The sequence below is a fragment of the Neofelis nebulosa genome, chromosome 3 (assembly GCF_028018385.1).
Source record: "Neofelis nebulosa isolate mNeoNeb1 chromosome 3, mNeoNeb1.pri, whole genome shotgun sequence".
Lineage (NCBI taxonomy): Eukaryota > Metazoa > Chordata > Mammalia > Carnivora > Felidae > Neofelis > Neofelis nebulosa.
This window is the reverse complement of record NC_080784.1, coordinates 171,625,271-171,645,887: the sequence shown is the minus strand read 5'-3', so window position 1 is coordinate 171,645,887 and position 20,617 is coordinate 171,625,271. Positions and strand designations below refer to the sequence as shown.

The window sequence follows — 20,617 nt, the reverse complement described above, 5'->3', positions numbered from 1 at the left end:
TCCAAAATCGCTGCTTCATTTGTTTCTCTTTTACCAAATGATGCTTGTTTCTGATAAGACTATTGTCCTCATACCCAGTGTTTCTTGTGCTTTTGTGTCACATGTGTAACATTTTTTGGTTACTTCCTTCACATGTTACTGGCTAAATGTGGCCATGTAGCTTGGGTAGGTTTGCTGAGGTGAAAGGATGGAACCGTGAATTAGCTGTTGACTTGTAGGCTGATTTAAATATGGAATGGGGATAATCCTGGGAGGCTTTTCTGACTGAAGAATCAAAATACAGGGATTTTATTCAAAGAAACTGGGGGGAGGGTACTCAAATTAACCATGTCTCTTACCAAACTAGACTTCACATGTTCCTCCTCATGTCTCCTTTAGTTGGATTAAAAGGAAGGGCTATTTTCTAGATCACTGGGGTTATAAACAAAATGTTAAAATGCCATTAAGTGGAGACACCTTCTCAGACTATAATTACACTGGCTTTGAAAGTTTTATAAAGCAACAAAGTTTTTAAAACTAGCAATTACACTGCAACAATTCCTTTATGTAATGGTACAGTTTATTTCATTTTTAATAACAATTAGAGGACAAAATGTTTAAAATTTGCAATTTAAAACATGCACATTCACAAAAGGCCAATGACACATAACACTGCATAGAACTGAATATTACTCAACTTTAATAACTATTTATGAAACACAGTGCATTGAACATCGAGATAAACCTGAGAAAACTATGATCACAGATTCAATACTCTCCACTCATGCAGCTTCACAATTTCTACAGCAGTTTCAGCAGGAATGGTTTTTCATGGAGCTGAAAATACTATTTTATCTTAAATGCAAACTGCAATTTTCCATAGTAGCTGCCTCCCAAGGCTGCCTTTTTTTTTTTAAACTTAATAAACTTGAAAGTGTGAAAAATGAAGCTTGAAATAGCTAAACAAACAGCAAACAGTATTTACTGCATTTATGGCTTCTATTCTAGAACCATGAAACATAAAAATATTTATTATTTTTTAATATTCTGCTCTCGGTTTTTGCAAGAGCAGATTTACCTATGGAAAGTTGCTGTTAATTCAAAGTAAGCATGTATAAAATCTAGCTTTTTCCCCTCCTTACGGGAGATTTATTTGCTGAGAAGTTTTGTGAGCTTTATTAAGAAAAGTTCTTAGAAGCAAGCTAAACAAAAGTTGCAATTAATTTTTTGCAAATTTGTTTGTAAAATAATTTACTTATTAAAAAATTTGCGCAGAGAACCAATTAATTTGTCCACTGAATATTGAATTCCAGGTAGGCCATGACAGAATTTTATAAGGCAGAAATAAACATCAAGATTTACAGCAGTAGCCATGCATTGGCCTGGACCACTTTAAATATTAATTCATGCAAACCATAAACCTATCAAAAACACAGCTGCTTTCATACAGAAAATAAATCAAGACGAGAAATGGAAAACATTTATTTCCTTTCCTTCAAAGTTTAACTTACATTCCATTTTAATAGCCACTGAAGGTTAATTAAAATGCAGCAAGTATAACTAAGTCTCTCAAGTGACTTCAGTTATTTTAATGTGAGAAAAATCAGATTATGATCTCTTAAAGAAGCATTATAGAAATGTTCATCATTAAAAAGCATTTATTAGGCACCGAACTGCATGGTATTACATTAATTTACAAAAAGAATTCCACAGATCTGGTCCACATGATGTGAATGGGGTGGGTGTTTTTCCGATAAATTTTATAAATGGTTATTTATAAGGTTATAGACTTATTTGATGAAATAAGTTTTAGAACCGGGAACTCTCATAGGGCAACTGTGCAAAAATAAACACTGATGATCACGTAGCACGGTAACAGTTAGGACATTGTTATAAATAATTTAAAAACTACAAATATACAATCTTTTACTTTCAGACTTGCACTCAGTTCCTGAAAGACTATTTTCAATGACAAGTTACAAGTGATGTACAGTGCACACAATGCAGAATAAATTATCATGTGATGTTCATATCTGATACGAGAATGCTGAACTGCAGAATTATAAAACAAAACTTCATGATCAGAATAGGTGTTGATTTCTGGAATTCACTTTTCCCCCCTGAAAATTAAGAGGAATGAGTGACTCCATTCAATGACCATATAATTCATGTAAATAAATAATATTATTGAATAGAATACACGTTCATCTGACTCGATGAGAAAAAGGTTTCCCATTAAATCTGCGACACTGCTGAAGCTGGCTCACGTGAGATATCGAGTGGGGTGTGGGAGGGTGGGCAGCAAATATATCATTTTAAATTTGCTACATTCCTGAGAAACATCATTCTCCTGCTAACAATTTCTGCCAGATAGCATCTTTCTGGGTGTGAGACCCAGATCTATTTTTATATGTATATATAAAACATTTAGAAAGTTCATGCTCAATATCACCACGTACTACCCAACACTAAAGCAACTCCCAGCTTTTCAATGTTAAATGAACGAGGATTTTCTGCTGTAAGTAGTATTTTCTGAATTGTAAACATTGTAAAGCAACGGTGTTAGCATTTGCCAAAGTCCCTACAAGGGACTTTTTAATTGAAGAGTATGTGTCCTTTATTTCAGAAAATACAAGTTGAAAGTCATTTCAGTTGTTTGTTTTAATCCTGGTAAAACTGTGTTACTTTTCCCCTCTTTGGAAGGTTAAAAAACCAGAGGGTTTTCTCTAACACTATGAAATCACTGCAACCGTAATGCTGTGTTTTAAGTTTTACCAAGGCGACCACTCCCTGCTGCCCAACCCCCTCTCTCACCCAAGAAGCAAAGGAATTGACTTAATAATTCATAAATAGGACTAGAAATTAGCCATATTTCAGACCATGATCTCGTACGTTAATTCACCATGGGTATTCTCTTCTACTCATGTTAAGAGCTCCATAGAAATAATCCATGTTTTAAGATAAAAATAAAACTTTTCATTTTTTGAAGCCAGAAAATTCAGTTCCATTATATTCATCACATTTTGCTATTAACATTTTGGAGAAGGACGCCGCTGACGAGGAGGAGGAGTTCTGATCTGTACCTGCGAGGAAGTGCTTCTCTGGAACGGGGTACTTCATTCTTGTTTTTGGATTTGTGTGGCTTGGCCTTGACTATCACCACTGCGAGGCCTGGGAAAGCTGCTCCATTCAGCGGACAAAAGTCCGTGACTGCAGAATTTTGAAGGTGATCTCAGACTCTTCTTACACGTGTGGACTTTCTAGATGTTTCGATTCACAATTTTCTTAATCTGAACCCCAAAGGGGAATGCTCTAGGAAGTGAACTATGTCAACCCCTTGCTCCCCTTGGAATTATGTATGTGTTATAACCTCTCTTATTTACAGAAAATGGGGGGGGGCATACTTGTAACTAAATAGCTAAAAATACAGAGGAGGAAATGACGTATAACCTAATTTTAAATCTAGATTAAGAAAAAGGGTTAAAAGAAGGAGACATTATTAAACTCAAATCACCTCTTTGCAATTCTAGTTGACTTTTTTTTTTTTTCAAGAGGAAGTTCTACCCATTTTGCTGGTAAGTCCACTTAAAGGCAAACAGGATTCTGAATAAAAGGCAGAAAGTTTGCTTCAATCTCTGAAGTGTATCTGAAAACTAGAATTCCTTTTTATTTTTATTTTTAAATGAAAGCATTATTTTAAAAATAGTATAGAAAACTGGTTGTGGTTTTTAAACAGCCCCTTCACCATTTATCGTTGGTAGCAAAATAGGCATTTTTAGGACATGTCTCAGAAATGCTGAAAATAATTAAATTAAACTGAACATACATTTAAAACCATAGCAACAAAATCTACTCGTGATGAAGACTGTCTCTGACTGTAAAGCAACAGGCTTGAGTAAAACAGGTGTTTTTAAAATGGGGAAAATGTACCACTGATTTGTCCCAATTAGCAGCATGTGACTAATTTGGGGGAGCTATTTGAAAAGTGAACTGTGAAGTAATTCTCAGTGTTAAGTACAGGGGTGGTTGCCATAACACGGCGTGTGCTATATAAGACAGCAGGCATCTCTAGCAGGAACTACAGAAAGAACCAAAACACAGGACAAAAGCCGAGCCTATGTACATTACAAAAGCCCATGCATTTATCTGACATGGTATTCCAAACACCTCGACAGAAGCACTGGGACTCTCACGTAAATATGTAAGCAAATTTTTCTTGAGAGAGAAAACTTGAAGACAAAATGACATCACTCAATCTTCAGCGGAAGCCAGGGTTTTAGAAAAATCTAGAGACACCTCATCAGAAATGACTGAAACGTATATACAGATTAAAAATCAGTGTCATAATGACAGTCACATTACCACGTGTGCCCTCCAACTTCAACAAGTAAACAAGACAAACAAGAAAGAAGCATTTGTAAGGCCAAAGGTGCAACATCACAGATTTGAGTAGCAAATGCCTTGAAGTACTCATTTTTGCAAATCACTCTTATATTTGAAAAGTCAAGCATGCAGATCCTACAGCAGAACTGGAGGTAAACTTTCTTTTAAATTTCTGGGCAAATGACTACTGAATGAGAACTACACTTATTGAACTTCTTTGGCAAACATTTATCAAGACAATTTTTGACACAAACACTTATTAATGTCTTGTTTAGAAATTTTGCTCAGTAAGGTGAGTCAGTTCCTTAGAGAAGAGTGCTGGTTTTTTTTCAGCATATTCTGAAATCTAAGTCTGGATATCAAGAGTCCCTTTAAATTATTACCATTTTAGAGTTTTTAAATGGTTGGTTGCCTTGTGGTATATCCAATCAACTGATAGTCAGTTACAGCCCCAGAGTAACGCCATAAGACTCCTGACCTATTCTCGGTTTTAAGAAAGCATTCTGGCAAGATACAAGGTCATTTTCAATTTCTGCTTACAAAGACTCAGCAAATACTTTAAAAAATCTGAAAGAGATGGTGTTACAGTATACTGGCACAGTGCTTATGTCTATAATATACATGAATCTGAAGGTCAACCAACGAGATGAGCTCAGATCCACTTTCCCCTCCTTGGACCAGACTGGAATTGGTCAGCAGATTCTGGGAAGACCTGGGAGCTCTCCTTAGAGACCTGGCGGAGCCAGCCTCGAAGCCCCGCCCATCACCATTCATCGGGTCTCTGCTTTGTGGTGTCATATGCTCTAATCACTTCAGATTGTGAGACGATCCCGTTCTCATCTTGTGAGAAAGCATACCCATCTATAAGTTAGAGAGGAAACAGAAATGATCATCGTGAAGTCACTGGGAATCTCTATTCTGAGTTTTAAGTACTTATTTTCCGATCGCGGGGATCTCATATAGCCCTCCTGCCCTCAAAAGTGTGCATGAAGACATGAATTTTTAACATCCGGAGAAAGATGCAGACTCATCTATAACAGGAAGAGTGGGCTGACTGCAGGTTGTCAGCTGAGATTCTATGAACACTGCCCCACGGATGCTTTAAACCCCCCTCGGTCTTCCTCATGGCATCTCAAATCCAAGCCAAGCCTTCCAACTTTTGCTTCCTGGCTACTGGAGGGTGTGGGAGTCTAGTCAAGTGGGCACATGCATTTCCATACACATCAGGTGGATGAGTCAGAAGGAAGAACAAAAGTGAGGAGGATTCACAATTAAACACATGTAACTGCCAAAGGTGGAAAAGGGGACTCCTTCCTTGGGACAACATCATCCTTGGCTCTTGGTGTCTACAAATAAACTCATTTGTGCCCCAACATGGCTGGGGACAAGCAATGGCCCCCAAGGGGGTCACATCTTTAGAAAAGGCCTCTTGAAGTATAGAAAGCAAAAGCATTAAACATGAGCATACGTAAATGAAAATAAATTACATGTGGAAACAACATGAAACAAAAGATATATGACTAACACAAATACATTTACTACAGGGCTTTATATATTATATTCTCTTTTAGATCCTTGAAATGTTAAGAGGGCATGATACCTAATAATTTCTTACAACTCTAAATATTCATAAACATTTTTGAAGGGGGAAATATATGTTTCTGTGCCGTATGAAAGCTGAAAAAGCCCTTGCAAAGTTGTTCAAGTAGAAAAGATAACAGTACGGAGGGAGCTTTTAAGACTTAAGATTTATTTTACTAGTTCGTCTTAAGATTTAAGGAAGCAAGGGGCATGTGGAGATATTATTTCTTCAAGTGAAAGCAGCAGGATTTTAACATGCTTTGTCTTGTCTGCTGGAAATGAGACGGTTGTGGTCAGAGGTTTCTCTCACTGGTCATTTATGTAACGTGTTGCAAGTACGCAAAACTTTTTTTCGGTGTTAATGTTAAAAAGTTGAATATTCCTAAAGCCCAAACCCTGCTGTCCTAAACGCTCTGACTTGACGGCAGAGAATTTATTTGCAAGTCAGAACTCAGATACTCACGGAGCAGGTTTTGTTGCAGCGATTCAGATCTGTACAAGTTCACGTGGTTCTTCTTAAAGACGTTCTTGAGCAGTTGCGCCCTCTCCGTGAGGCTGTAGGGCAGGTGCAAATGTGTGAAATGAATTATCAACTCGGCAGAGACCCCAGTGTGCCCACAGGACCACCAGAGAATCAGACTTAAACAAAAGACTGCTTGAGAGGTCTGCAGTCTAGGGATTCTTTTTGCCCCATTTTCTCAGATAGCAAATGAGATTTCAAGTATTTAGATACTTCCAAGGCCAGCTTTCCCCAGAGCTAAGGAGAGTTTTGTTCCCAATAATCCAGCCAAAAGAGTTCTCCACCCCCTAGTTATATTTAAGTCAAATGGGAATACAGAACCTGTACAACACAGTTAATAAAAAAATACAAAATCTGCCAGCAGCGTCATTAACTTCTAAAATCCTGGTTGACTTACTACGTACGTACCGAACGTGGCATTTTTAGAGTCACAAAAATTATTACTCTTTTTCCTACTTTGCACATATTTTGGTACAAAATAATATTTTTTTAGTGATGCAAAGAAATCCTAAAAATTACACGAAGAAGAGATTTCATAGACATTTTAATTAGAAAAGTTCCATTACCTGCTCCAATGTGGTATGAAATATGTTCCTTAATTTCATTTTAAAATAAAACTATTTTCAGAAAATAATATTAGGTAAAACAACAAGGAAAATATTTATTTCTCAATAAACCTTTTGAATAATCTCCACGGAAACCAATCCACGTAATTAATTATGTAACGCCTAGAAGCAACATTGCAAGAAATAATGCATCTGTTTTTTTCCACTGCATGTAGAATGGTGTCTCCCACAGCAGGAAGCCAATTATTTGTCAAATCAATGAGTTCGAGTAATCATTGTGAAATACACTTTAAACATCACACCAGGCCTCCCAATCATGCCATTTCTCCAGTGGTTGATGTATAAAACTTTGCTTTGATATCAAAGAACATAAGAATCCTAATAAGTAATCCACATGTGCTACAGCAAATGTTTACGCAATTTTGTTTTAATCACCGGAATGCACTCAGTTGAAAAATTTCCATCTTGGGTTTTTCCCCCACTATAAAAGTTTTAGTTAAATTGTTCTGTCAGCTTTGTGTTTTGCCAAATTTTCTGAAATCCTGAAGTGGAACAATTGTTATCATATACAAAGAATAAAAATAAAAGAATCCTCTGCAGAATGAACTCGTAATTATGCAAACGTTTAGGCTTTCGCTGAAGTAAAATATTTAGCAATGTTGACATTTGTAGTTATCTTCACATATTTTTCAAGTCGAGGGATGCTGTAAATGGTACTTGTTAGACATACTTCATTGTCACTGAGAATTAGCTACATTAAGGCAAGAAAGCTAATTAATCTAAAACTCTGGTGGATTTGCAAATAGTTGTAAAACTTGTTTTTGCCAGTGAAATAAACAGATATGGGGAATGAGAAGGGGCCATTTTTAGAGTCGCTTTTCTACTCCGTTCTTAAAATGATCTAACATTACAGACCCAGAGACCCCGAGGAACACTAAAACATGTAACTGCTTTGAGGAAGTCGGCAGCCTTAGCGGCAGGTGGTCTGATTTTGTTAGCAGAGCATTGCGGACGGGGTGCTGGGAAGTCTCTGGTGTTTAAGATGGAAATGACTACAGACAACTAGAGGTTGGCAATGTATCAGGATGTAGCTTCTTCTCCCCCAAATACATTTTCCAGGTTTCAGGCTGGCCTTCCCAAATGCATAATACTTTAATATTATAACATTAAATGTTAAGAAGGCAGATGTGGGAATTTTATCTGTCCTATTACAAAACTTAGATGTAGAAGATAATGTAGTTTGTAATAATCATTCATATGAGGCTTTCCTCTTACTCAGCTGTTGCATCAAGTTAATGCCTAGTGTTCAAAAACAAAGCGCAGTAAGAAAGCTTTCTCAGGAAAGGAGTGCATTACTGGGGGCAGAGCATGGGCTTTGGAATCTTAACTTTAATTCTGAGTCTGTTACTTATTAGCTGAGGAGCCTCAGGCAAACCTTTCTTGGTCGTCTCATACACACCAGGAGGATAATCCCTAACTAATGGTGGGGATTCAGGGAATTGTATGGTTTCTAGCACAGTGACTGGCACTTAGGAAGCACTCCACAAATGCTAGCCCTTCCCAACCTTGCCATTCTCCCAGCTCCCAAGGAGTTTATTAAAAAAATTTGTTTAATGTTTATTTATTCTTGAGAGAGAGAGAGCCAGAGCATGAGCAGGGGAGGGGCAGAGAGAGAGGGAGACACAGAATCTGAAGCAGGCTCCAGGCTCTGAGCTGTCAGCACAGAGTCTGATTCGGGGCTGGAACCTGTGAACTGCAAGATCATGACCTGAGCCGAAATCGGACGCTTAACTGACTGAGCTACCCAGGCTCCCCATGACATCTATATAAACTTTTAAAATTCTGGCAGGTGGGGCAGAGATCTACTCATCTTATGACCACCCGAGACAATCTCCTTATGTAAATTCCCTTGCCAATTAAACCTGACACCTACCAATCTGGAGTGGACTGCCTCTTTCTTTGGTCTCTCTCTCTCTCTTTTTTTTAATGTTTATTATTTACTTTTGAGGGAAGGAGGGAGGGAGGGAGGGAGGGAGAGAGTGAGAGAGAGAGAGCGCGCGTGAGCAGGAAAGGGGCAGAGAGAGAGGGAGACACAGAATCCAAAGCAGGCTCCAGGCTCTGAGGCATCAGCACAGAGCCTGACGCGGGGCTCGAACTCACAAACCGTGAGATCTTGACCTGAGTTGAAGTCAGACGCTTAACTAACTGAGCCACCCAGGTGCTTCTCCAAGGAATTTATTATAAAAAAAGAATCCACCAAAACAGAGATCATCACAAAACAGAAGACAACTTTGTGAGGATCCTTTTTGATGCCTTGGCTTATGTTCAACATAAGCTCAACACGACATGTCTATTGCTGCTTGTGAGTTTTGATTTACAATGCTTCCACTCCAGTTCCACAGTAGGGAAACTACTAGGTTTTTGTTGTTGTTGTTTCCTGGACAATACCGAACGCTTGCTTTAGTTCTTGTAGAACAGAGTCCCTCCTATGAAATATAAATGCCATTCACAGGGGGGTGCTTAATAAATAATAAGTGATGATGATTTGTATTTGTCTAGTCTTATCCTACCTTTTGGGAGCTACTCATCATTTCAAAATTATGCAGTTCTAGGCCCTTGATGTTTATGGGTACTGATGTTACTATCAAGTCAATTATACATTGCATTGGTGACATGCAAACATTAATGGATATGTTAAAAAGTTCAGCTTTTCTTGAACAGCTTCACACTGTGAGAAGAACAAAATGACTTTAGATACCTTCTCATTAAAACCCCATCCTTTTTTTTAATGTTTATATTTGAGAGAGAAAGAGAGAGAGAGAGAGAGAGAGGGAGAGAGAGAGAGGGAGGAGACAGTGTGGGAGCAGGGGAGGGGCAGAGAGAGAAACAGAGACAGAATGTGAAGCAGGCTCCAGGCTCTGAGCTGTCAGCACAGAGCCTGACATGGGGCTTGAACTCACAGACTACGAGATCATGACCTGAGCCCAAGTTGGATGCTCAACCGACTGAGCCACCAAGGCGCCCCTAAAACCCCATCTTAATATTACAACTGTTAGTCAGTAGTTACTAAATTTTGTATGGTCTTTCATCATTTACATACCAAGCCATGCAAATTCTTAATTTGTTCAATGAAATTATGCAACTACCACTTAAATATTGTTACCTTATTTCCAAGCCCACTAAAATGTTTCCACTTAGATATTTGGTGGAGGTAAGGTGTTTCAACACGCTGTGTTTTAAAATAATATTTCATTTAAAAGCACTAAGGAAAGCCTAGGTAAAACCCCATTTACTGTCCTGGAATACATTGCCTTAAGGTATTTTCGTTTATTTTTGAAGATTGGTAAGTTTGCATTTGACTTTACATTGGGTTGACAAAGCTACTTTGGTTGACTCATTAAAATGAATCCCCAGAAAGTAAAAAACCATCCAGACGTGGCAGCTGTCCTGTGGTAGGTGGTGGTGGGGAGGTAAACAGTGATTATAACTGTCCTGATCTCTGCTCTGGAGGAGATAATACTTGTCATTCTGTCACTCTTCTTTACAAATGCTGAGTAGAACCATTATCACAGTGATAAGAGTAGGGTGGAGGAAAACATCTGATATATGCTCCTGTCCTAAACCTCTACGGAGGTTCGAATATAACACTGATAGAAATCCAGTGTGAAAACTGAGACGCATAGTTTCTTTTCTATTAGTTTGGGGGCAATGTTAAAATTGCTTTTTTTTTTTTTAAAGATAAATAATATAGGGAAAGGCCGAGAGAAACCATCATCACCATCCACATGGCCAAGTTATCTGACATCCATACTTCCATACTCTCTTCTTTAAAGTCAAGGCTGTAGTCAGTGCTATCAATAATAAACAAAGTATGGAAAGAGAACAAATGTCCAAAGACGGATGAATAAAGATGTGGTATACACATACAATGGAGTATTACTCGGCCATCAAAAAAGAATGAAATCTTCCCATTTGGAACTACCTGGATGAAACTAGAGGATATTACGCTAAGCGAAATTAGAGAAGACACATACCATATGACTTCACTCATATGAGGAATTTAAGATTCAAAACAGATGAACATAAGGGAAGGGAAGCAAAAATAATATAAAAACAAGGAGAAGGACAAACCATAAGAGACTCTTAAATACAGAGAACAAACTGAGGGTTGCTGGAGGGGCTGTGGGTGGGGGAAGGGCTACATGGGTAAGGGACATTAAAGAAGACACTTGTTGGAATGAGCACTGGGTGTCATACATAGGGGATGAATCACTGGAACCTACTGAAGTCATTATTGCACCATATGCTAACTACTATGTAAATTAAAAAATAACAATAAAATAAAAATAAAAATAAAATAAAATAAAATAACATGAAATTTCATGGCCTCAAAAAAAAAATAGTCGAGGCTATAGCGAAGGACAAATTAATGAAGAATGATCTGAAGATCCTGGGGAAAAATTCTATTTAGTAATGGCTGATGATAATATGCTGGCTTATGTCTATGGTTGGATAATAAAACATGATGGATCTCATTATCACATTTGCCTGTACAAGATGTATATGCGTGCTTCTCATGCTTATGAAAGGTATCCCAGACTGCTCTGCCTCCAATGAGCCCAGTGTAAACATCCCTTATTTTAAAGCACTGGGTTTTTGAATTCACATTTGTTTGTGTTATTTTGTTTTAGAAAAGATGTTACACACAACTTATTGATGTAGATCTCCAGTGAGATCTAGAGGCCTCTATTCCAAAAACTAATTATTATTTCTGCTATAAAATGTATGGATATTTATATCATAGAAAAAAAAAACACTGTCAATGCCTTTATATATATAGAACAAATGGTTTAGGTTCTTCCAGCAAATATTTGCTATAAACCTATGAGGAAAAATTGAATTTCAAACTTTTTTGTATTTTGGAATTATAGATGCTTATGCTCCCGAGCGTTGGGGCCTATCCACAAAAAAGTAACAGCAGAGACAGGGTTTCAGGGCATATAAGTTATTTTCTTAACCAAAAATAATAAGCTATACCTACTTAGTGATCAGGAGTAAGACTTACATTTATTCTCCCAACATTTTAGACTTAAATTGAATTCCACCATAACCCAAGGTTGAAAGCAACATACTGTACTTAGATGATCAAACACATCTCCCACCCCATCCCCCCAAATTTCATTGTAAGATTGGAGGGAATATTTCTAATTCACTGGATAATATGGTAACTGACCTACTATTTCCACTAAACAAGACTGTCTCAACCAAAATGTTTTAGTTTTTGAACATGAGTAAACATAAGACATACATTATTGTAAGTGCTAATCTGGATACAGTGCTTACAAGTTATAGTTTCTCTGATGCAGTTTCAGTTTATGTACAGTTTGACTTCACAATAGAGCCTAGTGGAGACTGAAACAAATTGGGGATGGCCAGCTTACAAGATGGCATCATTCTAGGACAAAGAAGTAAACCACTGTTACTTCTCTGGGCATGACTAATTTGGAGAGTGTAACTTGTATAACTCTAGGTTCTTATTTATCGAATTTTTATTTAACTACCCATGAGTCAACCGTCTATTTACCACCCACTACTCAGCCATCCTTTCACCCACTCATTCATTCGTTCATTCATCCCTCAGGTCATTCTCTTGACCACTCGATCACCCACTCAACAAATGTTTATCAAGTGCTGTTATGTTCCTGGAACCGTGCTAGGTGTTGGGTCTCGGTAAAGACTAAAAAGGGGGCCTGTCTTTCGAGGAGCTCCTTCTAGTAGGGGAAACAAACACACACATTATGATACAATAAAGTAAATGTGACAACAGAGGCACAAAGTACCCAGACAACAGAGTAGGAACTAATCTCATGTAAGAAAACCTGAGGTAATTGCGTCGGAGCCGGGTTTTGAAAACTAGGAATCAGGCCGCCCTGTCTGGAGGAGGGTAGCAGCTTCTAAACAAGGGAGCAGCCTGTGCAGACTGGGAGGTATAAACATGGTGTTTTGGAACTGAAATACGTCTGACATCACTAGACTACCCAGAAATCACAATTTCACCCTCTTTGAAAACGTAGATAAGATTAGCTAACTTTCTTGAAATTTTACATCCATCTCATTCTCCAGGATTCCTAAAATAACCCTGGCAGTGGGGTGCCTGATCGGGCCAGTTAGGAGAGCATGCTGCTCTTTTCTTTTTTTATGTTTATTTATTTTTTGAGAGAGAGAGAGAGAGAGAGAGAGAGAGAGAGACAGAAAGAGAGGGAGACACAGAATCCGAAGCAGGCTCCAGGCTCTGAGCTGTCAGCACAGAGCCCGATGTGGAACTTGAACCCACGGACCCCTGAGATCATGATCCTGAGCTGAAGTCGGACGCTTAACCGACAGAGCCACCCCGCCAGGTGCCGCCGGGGTGACGAATTTGTACAGGACTGTCACGGCGATCCAGTGTGACAGTGCATATGAAGCGATCAGTGCAGCACCTAGCATGTAGTGAGCGCTCCACAAATGGCGGTGCAAGGACTTGTGCTAGAGAGGCACAGACTGGTGGGTGTGTGACGAGCCCTCCTGGCCTGAGGAGAGTGAGCCCAGGCTGGAAGCCAAGGTCTCAGCTTGAGTTCCCAGTCTGACACTTACTTAATCCTGTCAAACTGGGTAACAACAGTGGATTGTGATGACAGCGACAGACACCCGAGCAAAGCAGTTCCTATGGTGTAGACACAACTTGAGCTCATGTTAGTGCGAAGAAGGAAGAAAAAAGTAAATTCCTGGTATTACCTTCGTAATTGTGTTTTATTATAGACGGCTTTCAAATCAGTTTAATCTCTTTCTTATAATGCTTTGTGAATTTAGTACATTGGATTAGGTGTCTAACCTCGCTCTTTTGAGGGAGTGGTGCTGAGGAAAGGACTCGGAACACACAATTCACTTCATAGATGACCCATGCCAAGGTCAGTTCCTAATAAGCACTTACTGCTACTATAGGGCACTTTGCCCTACGTCAAGCTCTGATTTTCCTGACACGCTATTTTATTACAGATACAGTGTCAAGCTAAAAGTCTTTTTTTCCTTTCATTTTAATAACACACTAATATTTGTAACCACCATTTATTTAAAGCTCATTAAGCACCATACACCAAGTTACCTGCTTGATCAATTAGATCTTATTTAATTCTAAAAACTATTCATGAGGTAGGTAATATTGCCCCCATTTTCTAGACGAGAAAACTGAGGCTCAAGAGCATTTTGCGACTTGGCTAAGGTCACACATAGCTTAGTGAGTGACAGATTTGATTGAATCTGCATCCCTCTGATTCTGAAATCTATCCACACTGCTAGTTCCATGTAAAGTCATAAATATAAGTTTTACCACTTATTTCCAACCACGAATGAAAGACAAAAGTTCACTTGGAAAAGAACATATTTAGTGTGTCTTTTACCTCTTTCCAAGCACAACTGCCCCTGGGTCTTGAGATTTTGCCTCCAGCTCCTGAACTTCATCTACCAATGTTTTAAAAGCAGTTCTCTTGATACTGGGAAAAAAAAAAAAAAAAAAAAAGATTTGCATGTAAATCTTCATACGAAGACTTCACACTTTACAAAACTGGTTTATTAATGTGCTGCTAGGTACAACAGTAATCAGAGTAACCAGTTTTCAATAAGAATCTAAAAATTACAGTAATTTTGAGCATGATGCAATTACAGAAACAACAGTCTTAAAAGGAATGGTTTAGGTTTATAAAAGTTAAAACTCTCAGAGTTATTAAATAAGCATCATAGAATTAACTTTAGGGATATCTTTTTTTTTTTTGTGGGAAGAGACAGCATTTTAAAACTGATAATCGTTGAGAAAAATGAGTACAGTTTTAGTACCTTTCATTCTATATTTCATATAAGCTTTGAAACAGGCAGGCAAAAACCTTTTTTTCCCACAACTATTGTTCATAAATAAAATATATATGTGTTTGGAGATAACAGAATTTTTTCTTCTACCTGGATTTTTCTGGCTGATTTCTAAAAATGTAGCGTCTACTATTAATAGAAAATACTTGCTCTATATCTTATTCAGTCTTTGTATTAATTTACTTTTCTAATTTCTGAATCACTCATTTCTTCTTTATTTATCAGGCAGAACTAATTAACACTACGAATTCTCACTAACATCATTGAGCTGATGTTACAACTGGAGAAATCTGAGGGTTAACACACATCTATACTTTTGTGTACACAGCCGAATAGTATACTTACACCTTGTAGGCCACATCAAGAAGCAGAGACGCCACGGGGATAAACAACAGGCCCATCCAAAAGACTCCGGAGCTAAACAACATGGCAGCCTGGGTAAACCATCAGAAACAACATTACTTTAAAAACTAAGACATACATCATTCGTGTTTAGTTTTTGTATGATTTTAAGTAATATGATTTAAAAATATTTCATTCTGCAAGAGGATATACAATAACTAAATCCAAACTTGTGCAGAATCTGGAATCAAAAGCCAAATGTGTTAAAACATGTCTTTGCTACATCTATTTTTTTCCCCCTCAAGTAGCTAATATAGCAGGGTTTTACCATGTGCCAAATCTTTTCATACTTTTATGTGAGATTTTTATTACTGTGGTCACTATGCGGAGTAATAAACTTTGACCTTCTTTTATAACTTAGAATATCAAAATCAATCTTTTGGAGCAAACGTCAAATATACTCTGGCTTAAATTCTCTTATACTACAACATGTAAAATAAATCCTAGTTAGAAACTAAATTTACTATTTCTGGCCAATAAAAATTAACTTTGCTTTTGTAAAATATTACATTAAAAACCATCCAGATAAATCATGATATGGTATAATCAAATTAAGATGTCTATGATATTAGGCAGAATAATCTTAAGTTTTGTTCAAAGATTTACATAACTTGCATTGATATGTCCTGTTACTGCTAAAGTCAAACCAAATATCTACTGTGTAAAACTCAAAGAAAAGTGTATTAAAAATATTTATAATCATTCCTTTGTATCAAATACTAAATGGCTATATCAGAACCTTTTGGGTTGCAAAGAAAATGATTCTATGCTTAAAAAATTAATAAACCTATTAGCTATATGAAATTATAATAAAATCCCTTTGTAATGTAATTAGATTATACAGAGTTTAAAAGGAATATGCCATACAGTAAAACCAAAAGAAATATTTTGCTTCACTTTGAGTCTCTGTTTACTAGAGTAAGTTTTCAGTACCGATTTAAGTGCATAAATGTATGGGTAGAACTCCATTAAAAAGCAGTCAACTAATGCATGTACATTTGCACTCTACTCAAATTCACAAGGATTTTTTTTTAAACCAGGTGTGGCTCAGGACTTAAAAATGATCTAGGGTTTTATTCTTACAGGCCAATATGCAATTACATATTAACATTCCTAATCAATCAGTACGTACCTAATACAAAGATTACTACTTTTAGATTATGTTTGAGATTACCTATTCATTCCGACCCTCAACTAAAGACCAGGTACTGATGTTTAATTTTTTTTTTTTTTTTGCATTAACATGGGCTCATTGATATAGACTGTCAGTTCAAGGATGCTACGGTTTCTTTTTCCCCATATATACGATTAAATAGCTCTGAGCACGTTCAAAATAAAAACACGGTATTACAAAAGAATTTCAGAAAATAAATGTGGCCACGTGGATTCAATGAAATAGCACCTATATTCTAGACACCGACAAGACGAAAAATATTCACATAAAAGTCACTTTATTTTATAAGCAAAACATGATCTTCAACATGTTTGCTGACATCGTCTATAGTGAAAACCAACAATTACTATGTAATAGGAAATGTCTATCAAATCAGTGGGATTTGTTTAGATTGAAGGCAGCTTTTTAGTGAGGTAAGGACCGAGAAAAAAAAAAAAACCACCACCACAACAACCCCCAAAACCCCCAAAGCAACCACATTTCTTTTTTCTCCTGGGGGAAAAGGTAGCTAAGATTCTAAGTCGCATAACGGAAAATGCCCTCGTTTGCGTGGCTTAATTTTAATCTATTTTAATTTAGGGGCCAAAGAAGAAAGATTTATGCTTGCCCTTGCCACCTTGTATTAAATGTCGCTGGTGGAAAAGGCAAAAGTGGTGGAGACTCTGGGCTGCTAATTCTGACCATTGTGATGTTAACTATGAATGGGGAACAAGGGGCGCCCACTATTCAGTCCACCAGCCTTTGGCTTTACAAATGAACAACATGAATTGAGGGGAAAAAAGTTTTTCTGCGTCATATCTGAAAGCCTGTCAGATTTTTTTTTTCTTTTGCAGGGTTAATCCAAACCTAAAAGATTTAAAGCCGACATTCGCATTAAAGACAGAGTCTCTTTGTATTTTTTGGATGAAGGGGAGGGTGGGGGGGGGGAGAGAAAAAATAAAATCCCACAGAGGTATTTCCTTCCTTTCTGTACAAGAAAGCTCCCCCTCAGTCTGTAGAGACCATTTTTGTCTCTAACTTTTCACATCTCGCCACTCGCAGGCAGGTCAGCTGGGGAAAGGCGCCCGATCCCCGCAGACAATGGGGGTAACAGGAGCGGCCTGTTCGGGGCTGGGCTCGGGCTCCCTCCGAGAGCAGTTTGCAAATTGCTCTGAACGTGGGAGACTGCTGGGCCATGCCAAGCGGCCCCCACGGCCCCTCCTCGAGGCCCTGTGAAGCCAAATGGAGGCTGCCACAAAAGTGGCTCCCGGGGGACTTGAGAAAGGCTCAGCCGAAGTCGCCGCAAAGCCGGTAAACCGGAGGGCACAGGCCTGCGCTGGGAACAAACGAGCGCTTGTCTCTGCACAGCGATGTTGGCTCACCATCGCACCGTGCGCGCTTCCCAAATGAACTAACGCAGCCTGAGAACCTGAAAACGCAGGTTGGGAGGAAGGAGGAATTGCTCTGAAACTTCCACGTGAATGAACTTGCAGGGAAAGAACATTTGGGAAAGCAGGCGCGGACGGGTATTTTGGCCATGCCAAGGGGCTTGCCCAGATAAGAGGGGCTTACCTTCGGCCCCACCTGAGGCGATCCCCTAGCACCTAGTTCCCACACTAGAGAGAAACACTTCTTCCCCTTCAGGGCCCCCAAGTTCAGTCTTGTAGGAGAGAGAATTTACAGGTGCTACCTGCCTACACAACTTTGGGGATGTGGTTCTTAACGCTAACCCTCTTTTTACACTATAAATGTCAGAGTGGTGCACTAGGATTCTTATTCTTGGATAAAGTACAGATGTTGTCTAAAAGAGAGGGCCCTTTGGGGAGTCCTAAGACTATCTCCTTGGACCCTGATTGGAGCAGGACTGATGATAAACAGCCCTGGAAGGAGTCCTGGCTCTGCCCTTCCTTGCTCTCTCATTTGTGGTTAGTAACTCCCAGCCTCTGCTTCCTCAGCTAGAAAGCGGGCTGGAAGAATGAAACCCCATGGTGTTGGTAGAGTGGCTGCTTTTATTACTGACACAGATGAACAGACTTTCCTTTCTTCATTTAATTTTCAAATTTCTTAAAACACCCCAGGTCTTTTTTACTTTCTAGTGATCTCTCCTATGAGCTTTGAGGAAGAAAATTTTTGTCACAGTATCAAATTAAGTCTGAGCCAGTTTGTAAATGTAATGGTTTTTGTCGCATTAATGTCACAATACATGCTGGTCTCAAGACTGAAACTGACCAAGGTAACTGACCACTAATAAATAAACTGCCATTCATCTCAATTTGCTAATTTAAGAAATGGAGACAAATTATCTTTTTCATAACAATTATTAAAGACTGTCTGGGCATAATATATTAATTTGGGAAGGGAAAATTATTCAGAAAAGAGTGCTATAAATCTTGCTTAGTTGTTTTTCAGGGAGGGCAGCAATATAAATTCCAAGGAGGCTAAGAGTTTATGTCAATAACAACCAAAAACCAAGAAGTGATTATTAAGTGTCTAGATAAAGCTTTATAAAAGGCCTTTCTAAGCTTAAAAACAGTAAAAAAAAAAAAAAAAAAAAAAAACCTGCAAAAAGAAATGCTGTAAAGAATGGATTTATAAAAATGCATAAGTCCCACATATTTTAAAAGAACATAACTAAAAAGTAAATGATAAACAAGAAACTGGGAGAATGCCACAAATATATGAAATTCTGCATTAATATCTGATAATAAAAATAGACCATTTGTCTTCATAAGAATAGCTAAGATCCCAACAAAGAGGCTAAAGACCAGAGAAGATTTTCACAAAAGCAGCAGTAAGTAACGAGAAACATGGAAAAGTGCTGAGCTTCTCTGTAGTCATAGAAACACCACATATTAGATCAGATTTAAACAATTCACTATCACAGCTGGTATGGGGGCAACAGCTCTTTGTAACAATTTATATTTCTATTGGCAATGTACTCACCTTTGGGAAAGGTATTTGGCAATGTGCATCAAGTACATAAACGTATTCATTCCTGTTAATTTGATAATTCAGTTTCTGGAACTATGTGCTGAAATTTGAGACAACTTTTGCATATAGGTTAGTATCCCATGAGACTTCTGTGGTCACTAGTCCTGAGACCACTACCCCCGAAAAGCTGATGTAATGTCCCAAGGCTTAGTAAAGGTATAAGCAAACCATAGCAGCACCCTCTTGAAGGGTCACATCACAAAGCAGCATATTTCAGGCTTTGAGAAATCACTGTAAAGACCTCTACTGAACCAACCTTCCTCCTGTCTGTCCGTCTCTCCGTCCTTCCTTCCTTCCTTCCTTCCTTCCTTCCTTCCTTCCTTCCTTCCTTCCTTCCTTTCCTCCCTCCCTCCCTCCCTCCCTCCCTTCCTTCCTTCCTTCCTTCCTTCCTTCCCTCCCTCCCTCCCTCCCTCCCTCCCTTCCAGTTTTATTAAGTAATCTCTACACCCAATGTGGGGCTCAAATTCATGAGTCACATTTGATCACCCAACTGAGCCAGCCAGGCACCCCTGAATGTTTTTTTTAACCAAGGTTTCTCTAAATGTATTTATCTACCATGGAATACTTTTGCCACAGTCTGCTTACTAGCACATCCCATGGAGCTAATTTGGGGGAATGCAAATATTCCTTGTGGGTTCTTTTAAATAGCAAAACATCACTAACAGGACACCATGTGGCTGGTTATGTAAATGTATACCCATATTAGAGAATATTATCCTAGCTGTTAAAGACGCTGTTCACAGACTGTAATTATTAGAAAACTAATTGTCTAAAAGAGCCCTAAACAAAGGGAAAGGTAAGATATCCTGCTATTCTGTCAGGAGGCTTCTGGTATCACGTAAACACACACCCTGAGAAGGTTAGTGTTTTCTATTGTCTATATGGGGGTCAGTCACAATCTCTTCCCGTGGCTTACATCTCTTGCCTGTACTTCAGACTGTCCAGCTCTGAACTTGAACGTTGCACAGTTACTTTGAACTTGATCCGTCTCACATTGAACACACACTGTTCTCCCCCCAAACCTGCTCTTCCGTCGTGCACTCTATCTAGAGAATGGCTTCGTCACCAACTGTGTATGACGCAAAACTGGGCTCTAGTCTGGTCTCTTTATACCACCAGCTTCCGTTGTGCCCAGTATCTTTG

The 20,617-nt window shown here is 38.4% G+C and overlaps 1 protein-coding gene across 6 annotated transcripts in view; it reads right to left on the bottom strand.

Annotated features, from left to right (window-relative positions):
* Window positions 1-541: 541 nt before the first annotated feature.
* Window positions 542-20,617, bottom strand: part of ATP8A1 (ATPase phospholipid transporting 8A1) — a 232,689-nt gene continuing 212,613 nt past the window's right edge. For all 6 annotated transcript variants that reach the window (XM_058722721.1, XM_058722720.1, XM_058722718.1 and 3 more), the window contains 4 exons: window positions 15,274-15,362; window positions 14,466-14,558; window positions 6,407-6,498; window positions 542-5,223 (listed from right to left, as the gene is read on the bottom strand). In XM_058722721.1, coding sequence (XP_058578704.1) covers window positions 5,126-5,223; window positions 6,407-6,498; window positions 14,466-14,558; window positions 15,274-15,362 — 372 coding nt within the window. In that variant the 3' untranslated portion in view covers window positions 542-5,125. The remainder of the gene's footprint in view (window positions 5,224-6,406; window positions 6,499-14,465; window positions 14,559-15,273; window positions 15,363-20,617) is intronic.